Below are 25,397 nucleotides of genomic sequence, written 5' to 3'. Positions count from 1 at the left end.
GCTTGAGCAGGGGGGAGACCCTGCGAACCAGGCAGAAAAGCAGATGGGCCTGCCTTGGAAAGTAAACTCTCCTGAGAAGAAAGGCCCTCTTTAGGGGTTAGCTCACCCAGTTCTGTTACCTGGGGGGAAGCTACAGAGGTGCGGAAGGACTGGATAGTGGCTAGAATTTCCTCCTGCATAGACCTAAGGAAATCTTTCATCAACCCTGAGGCCTCCTTACCAGCCAGTTTGTTAATTCACCTATAACAAAGGGCTTGGGTGTGAGACTTGGGCAGTCTCTCCCTGCAATTAACACATTTTTTAGAGGAGCTAGTGCCAGCGGATACAGGGGTTGCTTTATCAGAGGCCTCCTGGGTTTCATCTGGGAATTCTGTAAGAGAAGAGGAGATAAACAAACAGATCACTCCTCCTGCCCCATAGTAACTTGGCTACAGGCCCCGCTGGGGAGAGCATGGGAACTACCAGGGACTAATCCTGATACTGGTATCAGCCCCAATGGGAAATGAAAACTGCACTCACCGGGTTCGGATCTGCTTTTGCCTATAGCCACCTGAACCGACCTTCCCTCCTCCTTCTCCATGAGGTGGGTTGCAGCAGGTTTCATATCCTTGGCAGTTTTCTGGCTTCTTTCGGCGGGTCCGGCTTCTCCTCCGTACTAGCTTCCCTCCGGGTGGCGCTGCGCATGCTCCGCCTTTCCTGCATGAACCGAAAGTTCAGGTTTCAAAGTGAGGCTTGGAGCGCACTGTCCGGCGTTTTTTTTTTTAATTCCTGCCGAATGCAAAATCCAGCTTAATGGCCAGGAGGACCGGAGGAGACCGCTGCTGAATAGCAAGCCACAGGCTCTGGAGGGACCACCACTGTGACCGACTGCCTGTATCCTGGGGTGACCTGTGAGAAGCCTAGAAGGCATGCAGGTAGAGTGTGACCTTCACCGGCGTTACTGAACCGGCCTCACAGGGAGACCATCAAACACAGAGTCTTTAGGTGAGAGAAAAAAATAAATGCTTTGCTGTAGGAGAAACACAATCAATACTGAGGGAAAATGGGAAGGGTGGGGCCTTTTAACAGCTGTGAACTGATTGTGTTTCCTGTAGGGTGGAGCCTCTCATCTCTCATGTGTTTGCCGTCCTGGAAGGTGAGAGGAGAAAATATAAATGTATTACATCTAGGGATGCACCGAAATGAAAATTCTGGGCCGTAACCAAAACCGAAAATGCAGGATGCCCTTGGCCGAAAACCGAAAATGACTTTTTCCCCCAAATTTTTTTTTAAAATAGATAGAACAGGGGCATACACCAAAAACAGATAGCGACGTACACCTGTCGCTGCCACCCTGTCACAGTATATGTACTGTGATGGGTTGGCAAGAGGTTAATTTAATTACCAATGGTATTTGTATTATGCAGCATGAGGGGGTTAATGTATTGCCACTGCTGGTCACTCATCTATTAGTGACCGACCAGTGGCAGTTAATTAACCCCTTTGTGCTGCATTAGTGCAACCAGTATCAGTGTTAATTAACACTGGTTGCACTGATACTGGTTGCACTAATGTAGCATATGCTGCATAATACTAATACCAATGGTAAGCTCGCCTCAGCTCCCCCCCCCACTGCCTCAGCGCCCCCCCACTGCCTCAGCGTCCCCCCCCCACTGCCTCAGTGTCCCTCCCCATCCCAACGATTCAATCCCCTTACTGTCACTCTGCTGAGTGCTCCTCCGGTGACCTTCATTCAAAAGAAGCGCCTCTGGCCGGCGGCCCGCCTCCCGGTGATGTCACTACGACGATCTGTGTATGAATGAAGTGATACACCGGGCGGGAGGGTGGGCGGATGAGTGGCCGCTAATAGATATAAATATGTGAGCCTTCACTTCACTGTCAGCGGGACTGTGTGTGAATGAACTGACCTGACACCGGGCGGGGGGGGGGGAGAGCGGCCGCTAATAACTATAACTATGTGAGCCTTCACTTCCCTGTCAGCGAAGATACATGCCTGACAGGGAAGTGAAGGCTCACATAGTTACAGCTATTAGCGGCCGCTCCCCCCCCCCCCGCCCTCCCGCCCGGTGTCAGGTCAGTTCATTCACACACAGTCCCGCTGACAGTGAAGTGAAAGCTCACATAGTTATATATATTAGCGGCCGCTCGCCTGCCCTCCCGCCCGGTGTGACACTTCATTCATACACACATCATAGTAGTAGGGACGTCATTGAGAGGCGGACTGCCGGCCAGAGGCGAGACTTTTAAAACCTGCGCTGCGCCCTCCTCCTTCCTCACGGCGGCCATTAATTTCAGCATTGTTAACCCATTATCGGTGGCTGAAATTTCGGTGCATCCCTAATTACATCATCATAAAACCATCAATAAGAGAAAAATACAAAGTGGACAGGTCATCTTTAAAAAAATGCAACACATTTGAGAAAAACTCTGCATCAATAACACAAAAGAACCAGTAAAGAGCAGTAGAGTAACCACAAAGAAACTCATCCTAGTGGATTATGCACCACATGTTTTTGATTCCACATCTAATTTTAGAAACAGAAAAAGAACAATAAGTACATACAGAAATTATGATATACAAAAAACATATAATATGGCACACACATGACATGGCAAAGGTACAATTCATGAACATGGTCCATAATTATCATAATTTCTGTATGTGAAGCCCTTCCTTAATCGCTTCCTCTCTCGCTGAGAGAGAGTGGAACCAGAAACTGTGCTGAGAGAGAAGCCGGAAGCTGTGCCGGAAGCTGTGCTGTGTGTGTGTGTGTGCGGACGAGCGGAGTGTGGCGAGGAAGAAGAGGAGCTGCGGGAGAAAAGAGCGGGAGTGGGGGACCGGTATCTTGTGACTGAGCAGCGGCGGCGGACGGCCAGAAGGAGGGAGCGACAGCAGCAGGGACATGAGTAGGATACCGGAAGCCAGGCGCGGGTGCAGAGGACCCCAGAGACCGGGACAGAGAGGGCAGAGAGCGGTGGTAGGGGTGCCGGACGGACACAGCACGATACTGAGGAGAGCGTTCCCGGGAGGAGGAGGAGACCGTCCCCAGTGTGTGAGGCAGCAGCAGCAGCTGCAAGCAAGGCAGGGGAGAGAGCTGCGTGACGGGGCTCGGTGAACCAATAGCCGTGTGACTGTGCTCTGCGACTGATAGCCGTGTGACTGTGTTTTGCAACTGATAGTCGTGTGACTGTGCTCTGCGACTGATAGCCGTGCGACTGTGTTCTGTGACCGATAGCTGTGTGACTGTGCTCTGTGACCAATAGCAATCTGGGACTGATCTGGTGATTGCAACTGATAGCGATCTGTGACTGACCGACCGGATCTGCGACTGATAGCGATCTGTGACTGGCCATACTCTGCGACAGATAGTGATCTGTGACTGACTTACCATGCTCTGTGACTGATAGCGATTTGTGACTGACTAACCGTGCCCTCGACTGATAGCAATCTGTGACTGACTGACTGTGCTCTGTGACTGACTGACTGTGCTCTGCGACTGACAGAAATCTGAGACTGACCGTGCTCTGCGACTGATAGTGATCTGCGACTGACTGATCGTGCTCTGCGACCAATAGCAATTTGCGACTGACTGTGCTCTGTGACTGATAGAATTCTGTGACCGACTGACCGTGCCCTGCGACTGATAGTGATCTGCGACTGACCGTGCTCTGCGCCTGTTAACAATCTGTGACTGACCGGCTCTGCGACTGACAGTGACCTGCGACTGACCGTGCTCTGCGAATGATAGCGACCTGTGACTGACTGACTGTGACTGATAGCAATCTGTGACTGACTGACCGTGCTCTGCGACTGTTAGAGATCTGTGACTGACTGTGCCCTGTGACTGACTGTGTCCTGTTACTGGCTGTGCCCTTGACTGACTGTGCACTGCGACCGACCGTGACTGACGGTGCCCTGAGACTGATGGTGCCCTGCGAAGGACTGAGCGTGCTCTTCAACTGAGTACCTGGGAAGACTGGTAAGTATCTTAGCAACTGGTGAGTATCCCAGGTTTAGTATCAGGGGAGATAGAGGTAGTGTAGGTAAGGAAAAGCAGGTCGTTACCATTATCCCCATAGGGTAGTGGGTAATAATGTCCGACAGGATTGCGGATGCCACTTCCTGCTCCATGTATGTGTTCCTTGATGAACCAATCGAGGGCGAATACTGCTGTGCAGGATGTGTGCGACTTGTTTCTCTGGAAGCCCAGATCCTGGATCTAGAAAACATAGTGGCAACACTGCGTTGCATCTACAACCTGGAAAGGAGCTTGGACATTACCCATCAGGCGCTGGCAGGGGCCAGCATAGAGGAGGGAGGAGTAGAGGAGACGCAGGCATCAGAGGTATGCAGTTGGGTGACCGTTAGTAAGGGTAGTGGGAAGAGTGTCAGGGAGGCCAGTCCTGAGTTGGTTAACCCTAACAAATTTGCCATGTTGCCGGTTGAGGGGGATATCAGCTCAGGGGTGGCAGTGCTGGAGCAGGCGCCCTCCCCCAGCCGCCAGGGGAGTGGCGGCTCCAGGAAGAAGGAGGGCCGAGACTCAGGAAAGGTTAGACAGGTTGTGGTAGTTGGGGACTCAATTATCAGGAGGACAGAGAGGGCAATCTGTTGAAAATATGTTGTTTACCGGTAAACAACAGTATGTTGTTTACCGGGCGCTCGAGTTCGGCACATCGCGGATCTGGTAGACAGATTATTGTGCGGGGCTGGGGATGACCCAGCGGTCATAGTGCATGTGGGCACTAATGACAAAGTAAAAGGAAGGTAGAGGATCCTAAAGAACGATTTCAGGGACTTGGGTAATAGATTGAGGAATAGGGCCTCCAAGGTGGTTTTCTCTGAAATACTGCCTGTACCTCGAGCCACACAAGAGAGGCAGAAGGAGATTAGGGAACTTAACAAGTGGCTGAGGAATTGGTGTAGGAAGGAGGGGTTTGGGTTCCTGGAGAACTGGGCTGACTTCTAAGTCGGCTACCGGCTCTTTAGTAAGGATGGGCTGCACCTTCATGGGGACGGTACAGCTCTTTTGGGGAGAAATATGGCCACCAAGTTGGAGGGGCTTTTAAACTAGGAGACGGGGGGTGGGCTCAGATGTAGAGTCAGTGAGGAGGGAGCAAAGGACAGAAGGCAGTAATAGAGTCAGCAGCGACAGTAGTTCCTTAACGTCAATTGGGGGGTCTGTGCGGGAAAACATCAGACCAAACAGGAATAAACATAATCACCATTCACAATCAACTTCCACAAAACTAAGAGGGTATATGCCAGGAGCCTAGCTAATAAAATGGAAAGGTTAGTACATGAGGAAGACCTAGACCTTTTGGGAATAACGGAAACTTGGTTCGACCCCTCACATGACTGGCTTGCCAATATCCAAGGGTATTCGGTGTACCGGAAGGACAGGGTAGGAAAAAATGGGGAGGGGTATGTCTCTATGTCAAGGATAATGTAAGGGTGATAGAGAGGAATGATATTATGGAAGGGATGAGTATGGAGTTAGAATCTGTGTGGGTAGAACTCCATAGGGAGTAAAGTAAAGGCAAAAGTAATTGTGGGGGTTTGCTATAGGCCACCCAACCAAAGGGAGGAGGTAGAGCTGGAATTTATATCACTGTTGGGTAAAGTGGCAAAACTGGGATCAGTCATCATATTGGGGGACTTCAATTATCCCGACATTGACTGGGAAGAGGGGACTACACACTCACAGAAGGCTCGTCTATTCATGGAAACCTTACAGGACAACTACGTGTCACAGTTGGTGGATTCTCCTACTAGAGAAAATGCAGTCCTGGATCTATTGATCACTAATGACCCAGACCTAATCTCGGAGGTAGGAGTCCAGGACAACCTGGGCTCTAGCGATCACAGGATGATCACATTTAGCGTAAACAACAATATAACAAGGCAAGTTGGGAACATAAGAACCCTAAACTTCAGAAGGGCAAACTTTCCAAAATTATGCTCATTGATGGAAAGGGTAAACTGGGACCAAACCCTGGGATCACTGACCACGGAGGAAAAATGGGAATGCTTTAGGAACATATTAAACAAATGCATCCTGCAGTGCATTCCTATGGGAAATAAATTTAGAAGAGACAAGGCCAAACCTGGCTGGCTAAACCGTAATGTTAAAAAACATATTAGGGGAAAAAAATGGCCTTCAAGAAATATAAATCAGAGGGCACAGTATCGGCTTTCGAGCAATACAAGAAGGCAAATAAGAAAAGTAAATACAAAATCAAAATGGCTAAAATCAACTTTGAGAGACAAATAGCGGAGGATAGTAAAAAGAACCCAAAGAAATTCTTTAAATATATCAACAGCAATAAAGCTAGGGCAGAGCATATTGAACACATAATTAACAAAGATGGGGGGATGGTTACAGAGGACACTGAAAAGGCAACCGTGCTGAACGTCTTTTTCTCATCAGTCTTTACTCAGGAAAAGGAGGGGTACACTGACCATGACTGTATGGTCAGTAGTATTACACAGGACTTGCCACTATGGCTAACAGAGGGTGAACTTGAAGCAAGAAGAAAATGACCGCACTCCGATGTAAATCAAAAATTGGAGTAAAATTTATTCCACATCAAAACAAATGGGCAAACTGGAACAACACACTGTGGATGCAGGACACAAAGGCAGACGCGTTTCACGACTTAGAGATGTCGCTTACTCATTGCCAACTCCATTCTGTGTGTGCAGCTACCACAGATAAACCCATACAAACAGCTGTAAACGTTCAAGTTCATTAACTGAATTGATTATCTGAATAGGTGTCGGCTGCAAGTCTGTGGATTTAAAGTGCACAAACAGAATGGCCCCAAACCAAAACACATACAAATTCAAATACACAATAATAATGATATGTGTATAAAAATACATCAATGAAAAAGTATTCAAAATATTCATTTAAAACAAAAAATGTAAAAAAATATAAAAAAATGTGCATTTGTGTTGAACAAACTCAATGTTATTTGAATACATAAATATAATCGTGCTAAAATAAATAAACTTGTATACAATATATGTATATGTATATTTATGTAAATTGTGAAATATTCAATATAGAAAAATGTGAGTATGTGTCAACCGATCAATACTCGATCAAAAAGGTTTTCTAACCGATACGAATAAATAAATCCCCAATATGGTGATGTAAAAACAAAATAAGTGTGCCCAATGTGAAAAGTATATATGAAAAGTATATAGTGCTAGACAAACTTCGTATATAAAAACACTATTTAAAGTGAAAGATTATTGAAAAAGTGTATATACATATGTATAATATAGACATATATACATATGTATTTCTATACATGTGATGTTACATAATTCAATATTAAATTTAAGTAAAAATAAATATGAAAATCAAAATTTAAAATATGTGAATATGTAAAAATTGTATAGAAAAATCATAGGATGTGTACAAGAAATAATTTGACAAATAAATGTGTGTATATAATAAAAATATCTATTTTGAAATGTCTATTTTAACCGATTAGATGTAAAATATACATACACATATATATGTCATATTCCAGTATTTCACAATTATAAAGACCACATAGAATGTCCTGCGTATCAACACACGGTATACTCTTTCAATTCATTCCATAAACAGTGTTTAAAACCATAGTAAAGAAAAGATATATATAGAACTCACAGTATTTCAAATGTTGTAGGAGCTAATTAGCAACCCAACAACCTATGATTCTGTGAGAAGGGAAAGGGGATAGAAACAAGGGAAGATTGGCCCATTAGAATAGATAGCTAGCTGCTATCCAACCCATTTAACCCATAATTGGAAGGCCAAAAAACTCCCAAATGTTCGAAATCGGTTTGTGTATGGGAAATGGTAGAGAAAAACATCCAATTTAATTCAATTCTGGCAAAAAACACAGATTCTGAATAGAACCATAAAACATATCGATACATATAGATAATTTCTACACGTAACCAGTCAGATTGTAAATTGTGGATGAAAAAAGTCATAACATTACCATAAGCTCAATTGCTGAGAATTATGTATTGAACAAACTACCATTTCCCATTCCACAAGGGGAAAAAACGGAAAAGATTATGAAAATCTTCTCGGATGAACCCATATTGGAGTAGAAACAAACTAGCTGGCTAATTATATTAGGGATATATATATATATATATATATTCAATTATGTGTTAAATTATTACACTGAAAAGCATACCTATACAATATAATGTAAGCCTATCATATATATTTGCACAGCAACTTTTCTTATGTAAATGGCTCTTTGAAGCTATATGTTTTAAAGATGGATACAAAGAATATAAAGAGTGTAAAATACATAAAATATATAGAAGACATGGGACGTGGCCACTTAATTTGTATGCATAAACACATAGATGCACATATGTATGTGCACCATATGTCTAAACATAATACTTTTTAGAAATTTCTTTAGTAGTTATTAGCTTTAAATATCACCTACCACAATCATATGTAATATAGAATTTATTTTAACATATATAATTGGAACGCATATAACTTTCAATATTATGTGTAAAAATGTGTCACGTCCCACTCGAAGTTCAAGCCTTCGGGTATTCGTGTACGAAGCATAAATATCCAGAAAACCTCCCTTTTACAGAGGATCTGGAATAAATCTCCTCCTCTCTTAGGTTTCAAAACTTTTTCTATGATTTGAATCATTACTAGTGAAGTGTCACCTCCATGAAGGTCATTAAAGTGACGGGCCACATTTGTTGATTTTACACATCGAATGTCCCTTAGGTGCTCCCTGAACCTGTCTTTCAGTTTCCTAGTAGTTCTACCTACATATTGTTTCAAACAGCCTTTGCAGGTGATCAAATATATAATGTATTCTGTGTTACAGTTAAAGAATTTATTGAGTTTAAACTTCCTCCCACTACTTGAAGACTGAAAATTCGGGCTTTTCAAAATGTGGGAACAGGTCACACAATCCTGCATTCCACATTTGAAATTGCCCTTACAGTGTAACCATGTTGGTGATGAGGAGGTGATTTTTGTAGAGAAGAGGCTGGGAGACAATGTATTTCCCAGTGTAACCGCTCTCTTCGCTACAATATTAACACCCTTGTTTAAGATATTGTCACATATTTGATCCACATGTTTGTCTAGCACTATATACTTTTCATATATACTTTTCACATTGGGCACACTTATTTTGTTTTTACATCACCATATTGGGGATTTATTTATTCGTATCGGTTAGAAAACCTTTTTGATCGAGTATTGATCGGTTGACACATACTCACATTTTTCTATATTGAATATTTCACAATTTACATAAATATACATATACATATATTGTATACAAGTTTATTTATTTTAGCACGATTATATTTATGTATTCAAATAACATTGAGTTTGTTCAACACAAATGCACATTTTTTTTATATTTTTTTACATTTTTTGTTTTAAATGAATATTTTGAATACTTTGTCATTGATGTATTTTTATACACATATCATTATTATTGTGTATTTGAATTTGTATGTGTTTTGGTTTGGGGCCATTCTGTTTGTGCACTTTAAATCCACAGACTTGCAGCCGACACCTATTCAGATAATCAATTCAGTTAATGAACTTGAACGTTTACAGCTGTTTGTATGGGTTTATCTGTGGTAGCTGCACACACAGAATGGAGTTGGCAATGAGTAAGCGACATCTCTAAGTCGTGAAACGCGTCTGCCTTTGTGTCCTGCATCCACAGTGTGTTGTTCCAGTTTGCCCATTTGTTTTGATGTGGAATAAATTTTACTCCAATTTTTGATTTACATCGGAGTGCGGTCATTTTCTTCTTGCTTCAAGTGATTCGGGATCAACGGATCCGACCAGCACCTGATACCCAGCCCACCTGGAGCGGTCTTTTTCTCCCTTGGATTTCAGCTAACAGAGGGTGAAATCAGGAAAAGGCTGGATAAAATTAACACAAATAAATCACCAGGCCCGGATGGCTTACATCCGAGAGTACTCAAAGAACTCAGTAAGGTTATATCTAGACCACTGTTCCTGATCTTTGCTGATAGTATTAGGGCTGGAAATGTACCAGGGGATTGGAAGAAAGCTAACATGATACCGATATTCAAAAAAGGGCAGAGGCATGTCCCGGGTAATTATAGGCCTGTCAGTCTGACATCGATAGTATGTAAACTTCTGGAGGGGATGATAAGGGAAAATATCATAGAGTTTGCTAAAGACAACAACATCATCAGCAGTAATCAGCACGGATTTACAAATGGGCGTTCTTGTCAAACCAATCTCTTAACATTCTATGAGGAGGTGAGCTGTGAGCTAGATAGGGGCAGACCAGTGGATGTGGTGTACCTGGATTTCGCCAAGGCGTTTGGTACAGTTCCCCACAAGCGCCTAATTTATAAAATAAGGTCTGCAGGTATCGACCACAGGGTTTGCTCTTCAATACGGAATTGGCTAAAAGGGCATGTCCAAAGGGTGGTAATAAAAAGCGCATACTCAGACTGGTCTGAGGTGGTAAGCGGGGTTCCCCCAAGGCTCAGTCCTGGGACCATCCTTGTTCAATTTATTCATAAATAGCATCGAGGATAGGATCAGTAGTTCTATATCAGTTTTTGTGGATGACACAAAATTGGGCAGGGCAATAACTGCACAGCATGAAGCAGATATCCTACAAAATGACCTGGACAAATTAACGGAGTGGGCTACGACATGGCAAATGAGGTTTAATGTGGAGAAGTGTAAGGTTTTGCACTTGGGGACTAAAAACATAAAAGCACAATACACGCTAGGGGGGGGACCCTTGGGGGAATAAAAAATGGAGAAAGATCTGGGAGTTTTGGTAGATGATAGACTAGGCAATAGCATGCAATGTCAAGCGGCAGCTGCCAAAGCCAGCAGAATATTAGCATGCATGAAGAAAGGGATGTATTCCAGAGATAAGACTATAATCCTTCCACTTTATAAAACTCTGGTCCGACTGCATCTGGAGTATTCTGTCCAGTTCTGGTCGCCAGTCCTCAGAAGGGATGTGTTGGAGCTGGAGAGGATCCAGAGAAGGGCAACTAAACTAATTAGGGGATTGGAGGACCTTAATTATGAAGAGCGTCTGCAATCGCTTGATTTATTCTCTCTGGAGAAGAGACGCCTGCGAGGGGACATAATAGCAATTTATAAATATCTCAATGGTGATCTCGATATAGAAAAAAAGCTATTCAGTCGTAGAGAGTGCATGAGGACTCGAGGGCATACATTGCGATTAGAGGAGAAGCGTTTTAACCTCTGGCAATGTGGGGGGTTCTTTACTGTTAGAGCTACAAGATTGTGGAATTCTCTACCACAAGAGGTGGTTTCTGCGGGAAGTATGGTGGCTTTCAAAAGACTCTTAGACGTACATCTCAAGGATCAGAACATTCAGGGGTATCTGAGATGATTAGGGCCACACACACCTACACAGGAACACTGGATGGACTATTGTCTTTATTCAACCTCAACTACTATGAAACTACTTATTGTTCTTTTTCTGTTTCTAAAATTAGATGTGGAATCAAGCTCTTTATATAACTATACAAAACTTTGCAAGCCCCTGAAGAAACAGTTAGACCCCGCAAAACATGTCGGGCATAATCCACTAGGATGAGTTTCTTTGTGGCTTCTATACTGCTCTTTACTGGTCCTTTTGTGGTATTGACACAGAGCTTGTCTCAAATGTGTTGCATTTTTAAAGATGACCTGTCTATTTTGTATTTTTTTCTTATTGAGGGTTTTATGATGCTGTAATAAATTTATATTTTTTTTACACTTGTACCTTTAGTGTATGTCTAGTATGTCTATGGTACCACTAAAGTCCATTATGCCTCCAAATCGCTTCTATATATAATAATTAGGACGCAGGTACCCTCATACTAAAATAATTTTGACACCTTGCAATCTATTGAGAGAATTAGTTAGAAGGGACTAAAGCCAGCTCTAGAGGTCAAGAAGACAGATGTGCTAAGCAGTGAACTATATTGGAATACTTCAGAGAAATGACACCCAGGGAATCTGACAACCATGCTTTCTTCTCTAGATTTCCCCTTGGCAGATGGATGATTTACATTGACTCTCACATCTAAACCCTCTACTTACACCACACATCTTGACTTTGCGGCCAAAAGTATAAGCTAGATCTTTAGTAAAAACCAGTTTAGCTTAACAAAAAGGAAAAGGTTTACAAATTCTGCAAAGTTTCTAATACTGTCTATGTCTACATTTGGGAGATTTCTGCTCACATTCTTTCCATATAGTAGTCACTGAGACTGGACACCTCCTTAATGGGGCTGCAATGAACACTTGACAGTGTTTTCAACCCTTTAATACTCTGCTAGAGAGAACAAGTGTGTTAAATTATTGTTTGTTTTCCGATTTGGATAGACATCTACTCAAAGCTGCCCACAGGAGGAATCAGGGGGGAAAATCTCATCCAAATCGGAGGCAATATGCCAGTTTCACACTATATAGTCTGCAACTGTGGTCAGGCTATTGATATTCAAGCATGTTTTTACTTTGAGTATCAATTGCCCCACAGTACCTGCAGCTACAGAGGTCAGCATGGGCCACAGATGTATGGTGCTGAATTGATGAGAAAAATATTTATCACTGGTTCTTCGCCAAAATATCTCTCTTATGTATAAATTAAGATTTATTGAACGAGCACCATAGTCAGCAGTGTCCAAAGTTAACATACAAGGATGCCTTCAATATTTCCATAGGTAAATTTTCACAAGAAAAAAAAATGATTAGAGACTGGGATACACCAGACAGTGTACCACTGTTCCAAATTTTTGGTTGCACTCTGAAGAACTAACCAGATGACAAAAGGTCTAAAAAGTGCCCAATGCAGAGCTTACAGTGGAGATACCAATTGCCAGGATATATGCACCATAGGATGACATTAGAGGTTGCACCTACTGCTTTAAAAATGTTGCTTTGCTGCCGACACATTACCAACAGGTTTGGAAAGCGTCCCATGCAGAGGTTATAGTGCAGATACCCATTACCAAGATAGCTGCATAAGAGAGACATTAGATACTAGGTACACCAAAGGCTGTACTGCTCTAAAACCTGAGATTGCTCAGCTACTAATGAACATAATAAAAACAGATTTGGAAAGCATCCAAATTCAAAGCCAAGTGCCTGAAACTCACATTCCAGTATAGCCCAGTTCATAGGCTTAACCAAAGAGGAGTCTTTAGAGACTAGTTCAAACCAGAAGCTGTGAAACATCCCTCAACCTGTAATGCATTCTAAAGCTAACAAACTAGTTACACAAGCCCCAGAAGCAGAGCTCAAAGAAGGTCGCATTACAGGCAGGCCCTACAATTGTCGGTCCAGCAGGATCTGGGTGGGGACTCTCATGCAGCAAGCCTTGAATGAAGAGAAAAAAAATCACAAAAGCACTTAGAATCTCAAGAAGAGAAAAAAATTGTAAAAAATAAAGACCGAGATTTCTTCAGCTGAAGAGAAAGCATCTAACCTCCTAGGACACTAGCAAAACACTGAGGCGTCATGACTTTTAGGGGTGAGGTTATAGTGGGTCGGCCTTGCAAAAAAGAGAAGTGGGTCGGCAGCTGCAAAAAACACACATATCTTTGATTTTTTTTATCCTCGTGTCCCACACTGAGTGATAACAGTACTTTTTTTTTTTTTTTTTTTTAATGGGCTATTCATTTTCATATGGTTATGTTTGGATGTAGTTATGCTTTAAAGCATCAGTTAACCTTTGGGAACGTGTTCCATGTTCCACCGTTTTTAGGGTGGAAAGTGTAACATGTTCCAAGTGCTTGGGTGGACTTTTAGGGCGGAACATACAACATGTTCCCAATCCCCATACTGCCTGTGACAGCATTACAGGGAGAAGTTCCCCTTACTAGCTGTCACTTTTTTAAATCAGCGCGACTCCACCCAAATGGCCACATTATTCATTCACACTGCTTGTGTGTGTGAATGAACTACAAGCCCCAATATCCTTTGCGGCTGTTGGCTTGTAGTTCTCGATGAACTACCACTGCATTGTGGAGCTCCATGGCAGTTCATTGATTCTTCCTATCAGATTCCATCTGCTTGCACATACAGAATGTACGGATGATACTCTGCTGATCGCTGGTGCAATGCTTTATAGTCTCCAAAATAAAATAAATAAATAAAAAAAATTTACCAGGAAAAAAATGTGCATTTATTATTTTTTTCAAAATTCTTATCCAAAAGGGAGCAGTCTGCTAATCAAAAGGCAAAAAAAGTATAAATACTGTAAAATATCTCACCTTCTGTGCCTGCACGCTAAGCTTAATTTTGCACCTCATGAAGACAGATTCACATTTTTACAGATAACTGTACATCAATGGCTACTGTTTGGCATAACAGAGCATTATATTTATTTTATGTTACCAGCATTTACATTGGATACTTACTTTGGAATGACAGGAAGAAGAGTCCACGCTCCTTCATTTTCTACCGTCTCATGCAGCAGTATCACAGGGGGCACTTCCTTAAAGAGAAAAAAAAAAAAGTAAATTTAATCTTTAAAAAAAAGGGGAAGGGTGTAATATCCAGATACTACTGTTAGTTTTGTACAAAGGAGGTCTGTGTATCATTTACTTAAAGTGGATGTAAACACCATTCATAAAATCTGACCTATTTACTTATCTCTCTCCAAAGCCATAAGCCCCGTGTCTTTCTGCTGCTCCACTCCTCTGTTATCAGCATTATAACTTCTGACAAGTTCTCAGACAAAGGAAATAAAAGCAGTTGTAAATTTGTGTCTGGGAGGTAACTTAGAGACAAATAAGCCGAGAGCTGGTCTATTCACAGCACAACTCTGCAAGTTTCTTCGTTCCCTGCTTTTGTGGAGGGGGTGTATGCCTTTCCTCCAATCAGCTCATACACAGTGTATGCCCAGATGCCCAGACTCCCCTCCCCACTGCTGAAACAGGAATAAAAAAAGAGTCTAGAAAGCTGAAGAAGGCATATATACATGTAAAATGTATGCAAGAGGTTTTGTTTCATCTCTGTGTATCATCTGAAGCTATTCACTTCACTGGGTATATGTGAGGTTTCCACTTTAATCTCAGCAATATGATCCACGGTCATGAAAGTCCAACTCTAAGGATCATTTTATTGTCACGAATGAGGAAAGTTTATCACATGCTCTAGACTGGGAAGCCTAGAAGCCTGGGTGCTCAGTATGGGACTTCAAACTCCCGCAGTTATACGCCAGGCAAACAGAGATGCCTAAAAGCAACAAGTATAGAAATAAATGGTGTGCTATATGTAACCACACATGATCCTTTTTTTACATTCACAAATCCCATCACCCTTTGCACAAAGACTCAAATTCTAAATACGGACAACGAGGGGGACTGAAATGGCTGCTGATTTGATATGGAAATCATCATACAGTCACATTTTTTATACGAATCAAACATTATCCATGTGGATGAATTAAGCAGTAAAGTAGAGAACATCCAAAACTTACCTAAATTATGTTTGTATCCCTATGGTAGGGGGGAAAGGACTCCTATGTGATAACAAGGGAAAGTAACAGGTCCTCTAAATGACCCATGATGTTTCATTATAGAGTACCAACTTCATCGCTGGGCTCCACTGCAGCCAATCAAAGGTTGTGCTTGACTAGTAGCTTCCCTGGCCACAGTAGGTGGGGAGTAACAACTCTGAACCCAAAAGTGATGCGATCCTCATTACTTCTGAGTTCATTATTTGAAGAGTAAATCAAGGAGTAAATTAACAATATATTACCATTGTCCCGGGCTCCCCAGAGAAATGGGAGAGCACAGGAACCACTGTAGGCAGCTGCCAGATGGCACCTTGGTAGACAAGGGCTTAATCACTAGCAACTCTTTAAAAGTATTTTAAACTGCAACTAGTGTACATACCCATATCTGACAAGCTATCAGCCTCTTGCAGTACTACTGTACAACAAGGTTCAGAGGGGGAAGGGAGAGGCAGCACAAGGTGAACAATCAGTTGTGTTGCCTTGTGAGGTGCAGGCTGATAGGAGGAAAGAGCATAATCACGAAGATATGGGCTCATCCACTATTTTTCCTTTCACTGTTCAGTCAGAGTTTAGGGAGAGGAGCTGTAAGTGAAAGTAAAACTACAGCTGAGAAAGTATAGGTATCCTCCTCTGAGAGACAGGGCTGTGTTGTGGGACATAACAGTGTAATCAATAGGACTGGAAGGATAGAATTATAAATACGACATTAAAATAGCTCTTACATACAGTACTGTATGTACTTCTGTAATGGTAATGCGAACTGGGCACCCCAAAAACTGTGTTAAAAGACCAGGGGAAGCCGCATTGTTCAGAATTCATAAGTCCGCCATTACTTTTTGTAGAATAGGAAACTAACAGCAATGATCCACTTTCTACAATCCCAAAAGGGCATCTTATACAATTACCAAACTTTTAGTTGCATTTTAAATACCCTAATCAGTACACTGATAGGCCATCATAAAACCTTCAAACTTTCAGGCCCAAGTAAGTAGAATCTCAACAGATATCCATCCTAGCTAATAAATAGTCTTAGACTTTTCAACTGTTGTAAAACTGTTCAAGTGGTGAAAAAGCTGAAGGTATGGATTTCTGGCTGGCTATTAGCCAAAAATCCAAACTTAGTGTATTTCATAACTCTGGAGATATTAACAGTACAGATAGAACATTGATATATTTACCTGTGCTAATTAATTAGCAGCATTCTAAGCTCAAACATCATTACCCTAGGAGGTACCGGAGGCGGATTAGGCACATGACATCTCCTAGGTATCTGACAGTTAACACATTTGTATTCCTTAAAACAATAATTTCATGCTGGACCACCGGTCCCCAACCTTTGCGATGCCAGGGACCGGTATTATGCGGCCAATTTTTCCAAGGACTGGGGGGGGGGGGGGGATTTATGTGCAGTCAAACCTCTTTGCTAATGATCTGAAACCAGAGACTCCTATGCAAACGCTATCACCGAGCATCTCAGATGGCCAGGGTCCTACATCCATGTGTTTGCTGTGTCACGGGGCATCAGAAAGAGGAGAGCAGCTGTCACTTATTGAATAAAATAGAGATTATTGCGCTAACTTAAAAAATGTAAGCAGCTGACATCAATCACTGAACTAAGGAGAGTGATAAATCAATAAATACAAAAATATGTGCAGCACATATTTTTGTATTTATTGATTTATAGCTGTCACTTATTGACAGGGGGTGGGGCTTTACTTGCTCACCTGCCGCTCACCCCCCGCTGTGCAGCTACAATGAAGGGCTAATATATTCAATTGCCAAACAGCAGGGGGTGAGGGGTAGGTGAGCGAGTGAAGGTCCACCCCCCTGTCAATGTGATGGCTACTCTCCTCGCTCTGACGCCCCAGCGCACAGCAAACACGTATAGGACCAACAACAGCTGAGTCCTGCCTTGATCTTGATTTGGCTTGGCTCTGAGTGGATGGTGTGGAGTGGCCTAAATGCAGGGTGTCTCCTGCATGGCCCATTATGAGACCTCTGTGTTGCTGCTGTATCGCCAGAGCTGCCGCTATAAGTCTGGGGTTGGCACTGGTGATTTAGTCTCCACTGTCATTCTGGGGAAGACCGGCTCTCATGTAGGGGAACAGAGGGGAGACAGAGCCCGGGCTGCAATAGAGATCGAGCTGCTCCCAACCACCTGCCCCGCGGCCAAAGGATTGGGAATCCCTGTGCTGGACATAACATACAAGTTACCAGAATGCATCCTGTTGGTATTCCAATATATTATTAACCTGTATGAAACTATATTTAAGGGAGTGGTAAATACATGGCAGGGTCAGATTTGTTTTTGCTCTGCAGAGGTTCCATCTGCTGAGTCCCTGCTGAGCTGAGCGAAGCAGGCAAATGAAATGTCCATACCTGCTCCGCCTATGTAGAGCGGACGGGGACACAGCCCACTCTGCTCTATGGGCAGCAGGTTGTAAATGGTCATCTAAACCAATACAGCCAACTGGAGGGGAACGGATCCCATTATTTTATTTTATTTTTTTGTTGAATCAGATCAGACCCGAAAGTAGCTGTGTGTAAATGGACACAAGTCTGTTTACATCCAGCACACTATAGAGAAGAATGGTGGGTCTGATCGGTTCAAGCAGAAAACAGACAGCTGGACCCAATTGGATCCCTTGTGTACAAGAGGCCTAGAGCTCTCTTTTTACCATAAAACAAGGAATATCAGCCAAGATTTATGATAGTCACTGATCCATCTGATGCTCATTGACTGGACTTTGCTAAACTCACAGAACCGGGACTTTGTTGAGTATAGTATTTAAATATCACAAAATAGAAAAAGTATGGATTTTAAGGGCCAGTTGGAAAAAGGAAAATCAAGAATCCATAATTTATAAAATTGAACATTTTATTGAATTAATCATGTAAAAATATAGTGTAGTACATGAGGGATTACTGAGAAAAAAGAGAATCCCCCATATATTCACCAAAACATTAAAAACAACAGCACAGAAATATATCCCTGGTGGGGGAATAATACATGCTTCAAGCTGATGTTGGTGCAAGAAGTCTCTGTTGATATTCGGTTTGAGGGTCCCAATGAGCCAACGCGTTTCGCATCGGGCTTCGTCAGGGCCAGAGAAACAGAGCAATACTGATATTTCTGTAATATGTATATATACAGTGAAAAAGACAACTATTAGATAATATATACATAACTTCAAAACATTTAACATTTTATAGTTCTCACAATGTGTTTCATAGAGGCATACTGTGGACAACATTCAAGTCAGGATCCCTGTGGATATTTTATACCAACCTTGCTGTGTGTGGGAGTATTGATAGTGGACAGGATGTGTAAACTCCTATATTAGTAGGTATCTTGTGACAATGGCTGGTGATATCGGCCAGTCTAAGTATTGTTTCTTCAGCTGATATAGATCCCCCATATTATAGCAGTAGTCTTTTGCCCTCTATGTAGATATCCCCTCTTAGTGGCTTATACCAATCGAAGTAGCGCTGTATTATGGCTGTAGGCAGTGATATATTAAGTAAGAAAGTATAAAAAGGCAGAGAGGAAGGGAATAAAAGATGTATACTCCTTCCTCCTCAATATCTATCACTACTGAAATTCTAAAAGATATATATCTACAATATATCCAAACACAGCACAATTTCATACATAACTCATTAATTTAGTATCAGAGGCATGATTCTCTATCCCATATTTGGGGTCCAGCTTTATTGGAGGAGACCTTTCACAGACAAGCCACACAGTACAGAAATGTGCTAGAAGGAAATTCATGGAGATAAATCAGCCACAAATAAAGATGGAAGATTTAGGGGGGATACATAGAGGTAATATAATTACCAGTATCTACTGCATATAGGGGGTAACATACCTATAATGTAGTCCAAAAGAGGATATGGAGACAGGACATTAGATGGTTCCTAGTATATATCATTCACCGCCATGATGTGATATTTATGACTCACGGACCAAACCTAAAATAAGAGGTAGCTGTGGTCCATATATGGGGCTGATATCGGGGAGGCAGAGCTTGAATAGTTTCTAGTATTGTTTGTAGAAGTGCTCATATACATTATCTTCCGGGGTAGTAATTATCTGCTTGTCCTGCCTATAGTGTTACTGGTTTAGGACCACTTTATATGTCGGGGCTTTAGGGCTGTTCGCGCCAAATGTTGTTTCCGGCGTCGCATTCCTAGTGACGTCAACTCCGCACATTCCGGAAGTGACCACCAAGGTTGACCTCCGAGAGCAGAAGTGATGCAATCCTGCGCTCCAACACTGCAAACCGGAAGGCCCATGCCTAACATGGCTCCCGGCCACACAGGGCCACATATACAAAGCCGGACAGAACACAGTGGTGTAAATGTCTGCCCCCATACTACACACAGAGATGCACAGAAAGGAGCAAAACTCTATCATGAAAGGAGGGGGCAGTAAAAGCCCATACCCATTCCATGTATATATCGTACTACAGTGTATAATGCTCACATAGAGTTCCACCAACCCAAAGGGGTTTAGTACGGACTTATTACAATCCCTCAAGACCCAGATTATAGTTTGTCTTAGATTCCCATAATAAATTGGTAAAACGATGCCTGTATAGAATAGAAATAGATGTTCCACACAGCAAAACAGCCTAGGCTTGATATTTTAACATCCACAGTTAGATATAATGGTGTCCACAGCAAAAATACACATATAGTATTCAACCATTAATTACTAATACATTATTTGATCATATTCTATACACATAGAATTAATAAGCATCAAAGGAGACACAAATGAGAGAAAGCGATAGAGAGAACATGTTCAGATTAGGACTGGGGCTATCTAGATAATCGTGTATGGTAGGAATTGCACCAAATTTAATCTTAAAGAAAGGGTTTAAAACTAAGCATGTCATTTAGAGGGCGGAGCCGGCAGCCAGAGCGGATGGCCGTGTGATTCCATCGCTCTGTGTCAGCGGGCTAATTTAAGCAGCACACAGCGAACTTCCAGCTCCTTCAACCTGCCACACACCTTCCCAAGACTCCGGGGCACATGATGTCTCAGTCAGGCAAGAGAAAGCAGAAGGATCGGCCGAAGAAACTGACCGAGTTCTTCTCTCCAGCCACGAGCCGTTCCTCCAAAGATGGCGCGGGCGCCTGGTCCCGCACTAACACAGCGGCGAGTACTGCTGCCGACCGGACCTCTCAGACATCGGAGGAGGTAGGCGATAATCACATCCTGACACAGCAGGATCAGCCATCCCCTTTCACTAGCCCTATAAAACAGTGTAGAAAGCTGACAGGGGATGGGGCAGAGCAAGAGCAGGAGGATTCCTTCCTTGAAGAGGGGGAGGCTATGGAGCAGACTGTCTCTTATGGGCAGCAGCTAGACTCATACCCCACAACTGGCCAAGCTATCACTGACACGGCCATGAAGGACATGATGAGAACGCTAAGGGGGGCACTTCAACAGGACATGAATGCCTTCATGAAAAGCACAGAAAGATTGATAGGCTGGGGGACAGAGTAGATTACACAGAATGCAAAATGGGAGACTTAACGGCAGCGCAAAACGATCTGGTGGACGCACACTTTGAGCTAGAGGAGGAGCTTAAACAATTGAAGTTGAAAGTGGCGGACATAGAGGACAGATCCCGCAGGAACAACGTGAAATTCAGGGGGATCCCAGAATCTGTCAAGCCTGCGGAGCTATCTACATACTTGCAACACCTTATGCAAACTGCACTTCCCTCCCTGACTCCATCGGACCTCATCATTGACAGAGCGCATAGACTGCCCAAACCGTCCTACATACCTGAAGCGGTCCCTAGGGATGTGATAGCTCGCATACACTTTTTCCACGTAAAAGACCAGCTTATGCGGTTTTCAAGACAACACCCAGCTCTCCCAGACCCGTTCGCGGGCATCTCCCTATTCACGGATCTGTCCCAGGCTACCCTGGCGGCCAGACACACCTTGGTGCCTATCACAAAAATTCTCAGAAACCATAAAGTCCTTTATAAATGGGGCTTTCCAGCCAAGATCACAGTGACTGTCGATAATGTATCTCACACCATCTCCTCCCTCCCTAAGGGGTTGGAACTCCTCCGACAGTGGGGTTACCTTCCCCGCGAAGATGACCCACCACCTCTACCTCAGCGTAGTCCTTCAAGCAGACCAACCCCTTTCCGTACTGCTGATAAATGACAACCCCCTATATGGGGTACATATTCACTCATCTTTAACCTCCGATGACTTCCACTGGCTTTTACGTCTTGCTTCCGGAGTCACCCACTGACCCACACTTATGTTTTGGCAGGGCCACTGCACGCCCGCTGTGCGGTTCACCGGTTTTGTTACCTCCCTTGGAAACGGTGCGGGATGACCCGCATACTTGATGGAACTTTTCCCTTTTTGTTCCCTGTTGTTTTTCTTTTGGTTTGGCCCCCTTTTGGGCTCTTGAAGTTTTTCTACATTGAACATCCCAGGACCAAAACTGCTCCCTTGAATACGCATTTTCGCAATGGAACTGGTCTTGGTCTCCTTACCCCCTTGATGGTTTCCCCTTCCCTCTCCCCCCCCCCCCCGCACTGCCAATACTATCTATGCCAGCATCTTCTTTCACCGCCATGTCCATTAGACTGATGTCTCTAAATGTTAGAGGTCTCAACAGCCCCTTCAAGAGGAAATCCCTATGGAAAACGGCCATGGAACACAAATGTGACATCATTTGTGTTCAGGAAACCCACTTTGCGAAGGGCAAAGCTCCGCACTGCTCCCATCGGAAATTCCCACATGTTTTTTCTGTAAATCATACTGCTAAGAAGAACGGGGTATTGATAGCGATTAGAGATACTGTTTCTTTTAAGCTAATTGACTCAGCAGAAGACTCTGTGGGTAGAACCCTGCTATTGATTGCTGAAGTGAACGGTAAACTCTACACTATAGTAAATGTCTATGCTCCTAACAAACATCCCATGAAATTTGTGAGGAATACCATCGCATGGGCACGGAAACTAGCTAAAGGAAATTTGATATTTTGTGGGGACTTCAACGCTGTCATGAATGTAGACATGGACTGCTCTTCAGCGGGACGGAGACGTAGACCCAACATGGGCCCCCTCTGTGTTGAGGAGAGGCTATATGATCCCTGGCGCTCTCTCCGCACCTCTGAAAGGGACTACTCATTTTATTCTGCGGTGCATAATAGCTATTCCAGGATTGATATGTTCTTGATTGACAAATTTCTTTTGCAAAAGATTCCTAGAGCGGACATCCACTCCATCACGTGGTCGGATCATGCTCCGGTCACGATAGATGTGGTGGATGGTCCGATCAGAAACTGTGCTCCGGTATGGCGTAATGACACCTTTGTCCTGGCCCATCCGGAGTATAGTGAGGAACTTAAAGTGAAAATCACAGAGTATTTCAATCTTAATGCTAATGGTTCTACGTCCCCTGAAATCACGTGGTGCGCTCATAAAGCGGTAGCTAGGGGTTTATTGATCCAACAGAAGGCTAGAGATCGGAAGAGGAAAACTGCTCACATAACCCACCTCCAATCCCAAATAGCTCAGCTGGAACAGCAACACAAAAAAGATGCATCTCCACAAACAGATGTCCTAAAACGACTCACAGACCTTAGAACTGACTTAAGAAATACCCTTCTACGTGACTACGACACCTATTTCAAGAGATTAAAAGTGTCTTGGTACTCACAAAGCAATAGAGCAGGCAAACTCTTAGCTTCTCAACTTAAAAAGCAACGTGTAAAATCACACATCTCTCTCATTAAACACCATAGAACGGGCGCAACATTTAGTAATCCGAAAGAAGTGGCTAACGTCTTTAAAGACTACTACAGCTCCTCATACAATCTGAGCGACGACCCTGACACATACAATCCGACACCTAACGACATTGACTCCTTTCTACAAGCCCTGAAACTCCCCTCCATCGACGAAGACTCTTTACACACGCTGAACGACCCTATTTCGGCAGAAGAAGTTCTAGAGGTCATAAGATCTCTCCCTCTGCATAAGTCCCCGGGCACTGATGGATTCTCCTCGGAATACTACCAGTTACTGGCCCCCATCCTCACCCCACACTTAGTTCAACTATTCAATGACGCTCCAAAATTAGGCAAATTCCCAAAAGAAATGCTACAAGCCACAGTAGTCACTATACCCAAACCAGGGAAATCGACGGAATCCCCCCTTAATTTCAGGCCTAACTCCCTACTCAATGTTGATTTAAAAATTTATGCAAAAATATTGGCAAATAGACTCCTGTACTGCACATCATACCTTTTGGGGCTGGATCAAGTCGGGTTCGTGAAGGGCCGACAGGCCCCTGACGGTACTCGGCGTATGATAAATTTATTGACTGCTGCTGAAGGGTCAGGAAATCCAACGGTTTTCTTAGCTTTGGACGCTGAGAAAGCCTTTGACAGGGTCCATTGGGGTTTTCTTGACAAAACTTTGACTACTTTTGGATTCAGAGGCTTCATCTACTCTGCTATCATGGCATTGTATTCTAACCCTTCGGCGAAAGTATTAACAGACGGAATTTTATCTGACTCTTTTGACCTTTCCAATGGCACTCGCCAAGGCTGTCCGTTATCCCCGATAATTTTTTCCCTAGTAATTGAACCACTAGCAGCAGCAATTAGGAGTAACCCCAACCTCCAAGGCATTAAAGTAGGTCAGACTGAGCATAAACTAGGTTTATTTGCAGATGACATAATTATCACTATGACATCTCCCCTTGCATCTCTAAATGAGCTTCAATCCCTTATTCAATGGTTTGGAAAGGTATCTTACTATAAGGTCAACACAAGCAAATGTTTTGCTCTTCCGGTCTCAATCCCGGCTTCCGAAGTATGTAAGCCTAAATCAGTTTTTCCGTGTAATTGGGAAGCACCTTCCATCACATATTTGGGTATCCAACTTACGTCTCCGGTATCCAGGCTATATGAGTGCAATTTCCTACCCCTCTTGTCTAAAATAGAAGAAGAGTTCTCCCACATTGGGAAAGTACACCTCTCCTGGTTAGGTAGGATCGCTGCATATAGAATGCAGGTTCTCCCAAAGCTTTTGTACTATTTCAGGACCCTTCCGATCCCTGTGCCACAAATCTTTTTTAATAAACTAGCTTCGTCACTAAGAAAGTTCATTTGGAACGGCAAACCTCCTAGAATAGCTATGTCTACATTATACAAATCTCGAAGATTTGGAGGAGTAGGTCTCCCAAACGCACAAGCCTATTACGATGCCACATTAATATCACAGACGTGATACTGGTTATCGGCACAAGAGGATAATTTATGGAACCATATAGAACGTAATTTTACCCCAGGACATGATCTATACGCCTTGCTGTGTGTGGCCAACAATGTAAAAATTCCTGCCTTTCCTACGGTCCAGGCCACCATCTTGGCGTGGACAAGACTTATGAAAACTGATTTTACTGAAGAAGAATGTGTACACATTCCCACCCCTCTAGCAGCCTATGATCTCCTGATCCCAGGAGTATCGACCCTCAATTGGAGGAAGCGTGGCTTCCAATCTCCGGGAGGCCCTACCCACCCCAAATCTGCTAGTGACCTATTGACCGAATACCAAATAGCTGCTTTTGATCGCTCCCGCAAATCCCTGAATATCCTATTCCCGAAAAAATTATGGCAATATCTCTTAAATGAAGGTAGTTCCAAGGCGAGGGGGATCTCGATCTCATATCGCTTTAGCAACTACCACCGACCTTTCCGTAAATCCCCTACTATTCTGAGATGGGAGGAGGCATTACAACAATCCTTCTCGGTCGCACAATGGCTGAGGGCTTTTAAAACCAATTATGCATCC

At 43.2% G+C, this 25,397-nt stretch overlaps 1 protein-coding gene across 1 annotated transcript in view; it reads right to left on the bottom strand.

Annotated features, from left to right (window-relative positions):
- The window catches only part of B3GLCT (beta 3-glucosyltransferase), a 1,154,157-nt gene that overhangs the window by 512,663 nt on the left and 616,097 nt on the right, over window positions 1-25,397 (bottom strand). The window contains exon 5 of the mRNA XM_082244867.1: window positions 14,447-14,523. Coding sequence (XP_082100993.1) covers window positions 14,447-14,523 — 77 coding nt within the window. The remainder of the gene's footprint in view (window positions 1-14,446; window positions 14,524-25,397) is intronic.

The sequence above is a fragment of the Pelophylax lessonae genome (genome assembly GCF_965119305.1).
Source record: "Pelophylax lessonae genome assembly, chromosome: 2".
Taxonomy (NCBI): Eukaryota; Metazoa; Chordata; class Amphibia; order Anura; family Ranidae; genus Pelophylax; species Pelophylax lessonae.
The sequence above is the reverse complement of the archived record's forward strand: the minus strand, read 5'-3'. Positions and strand labels throughout refer to the sequence as shown.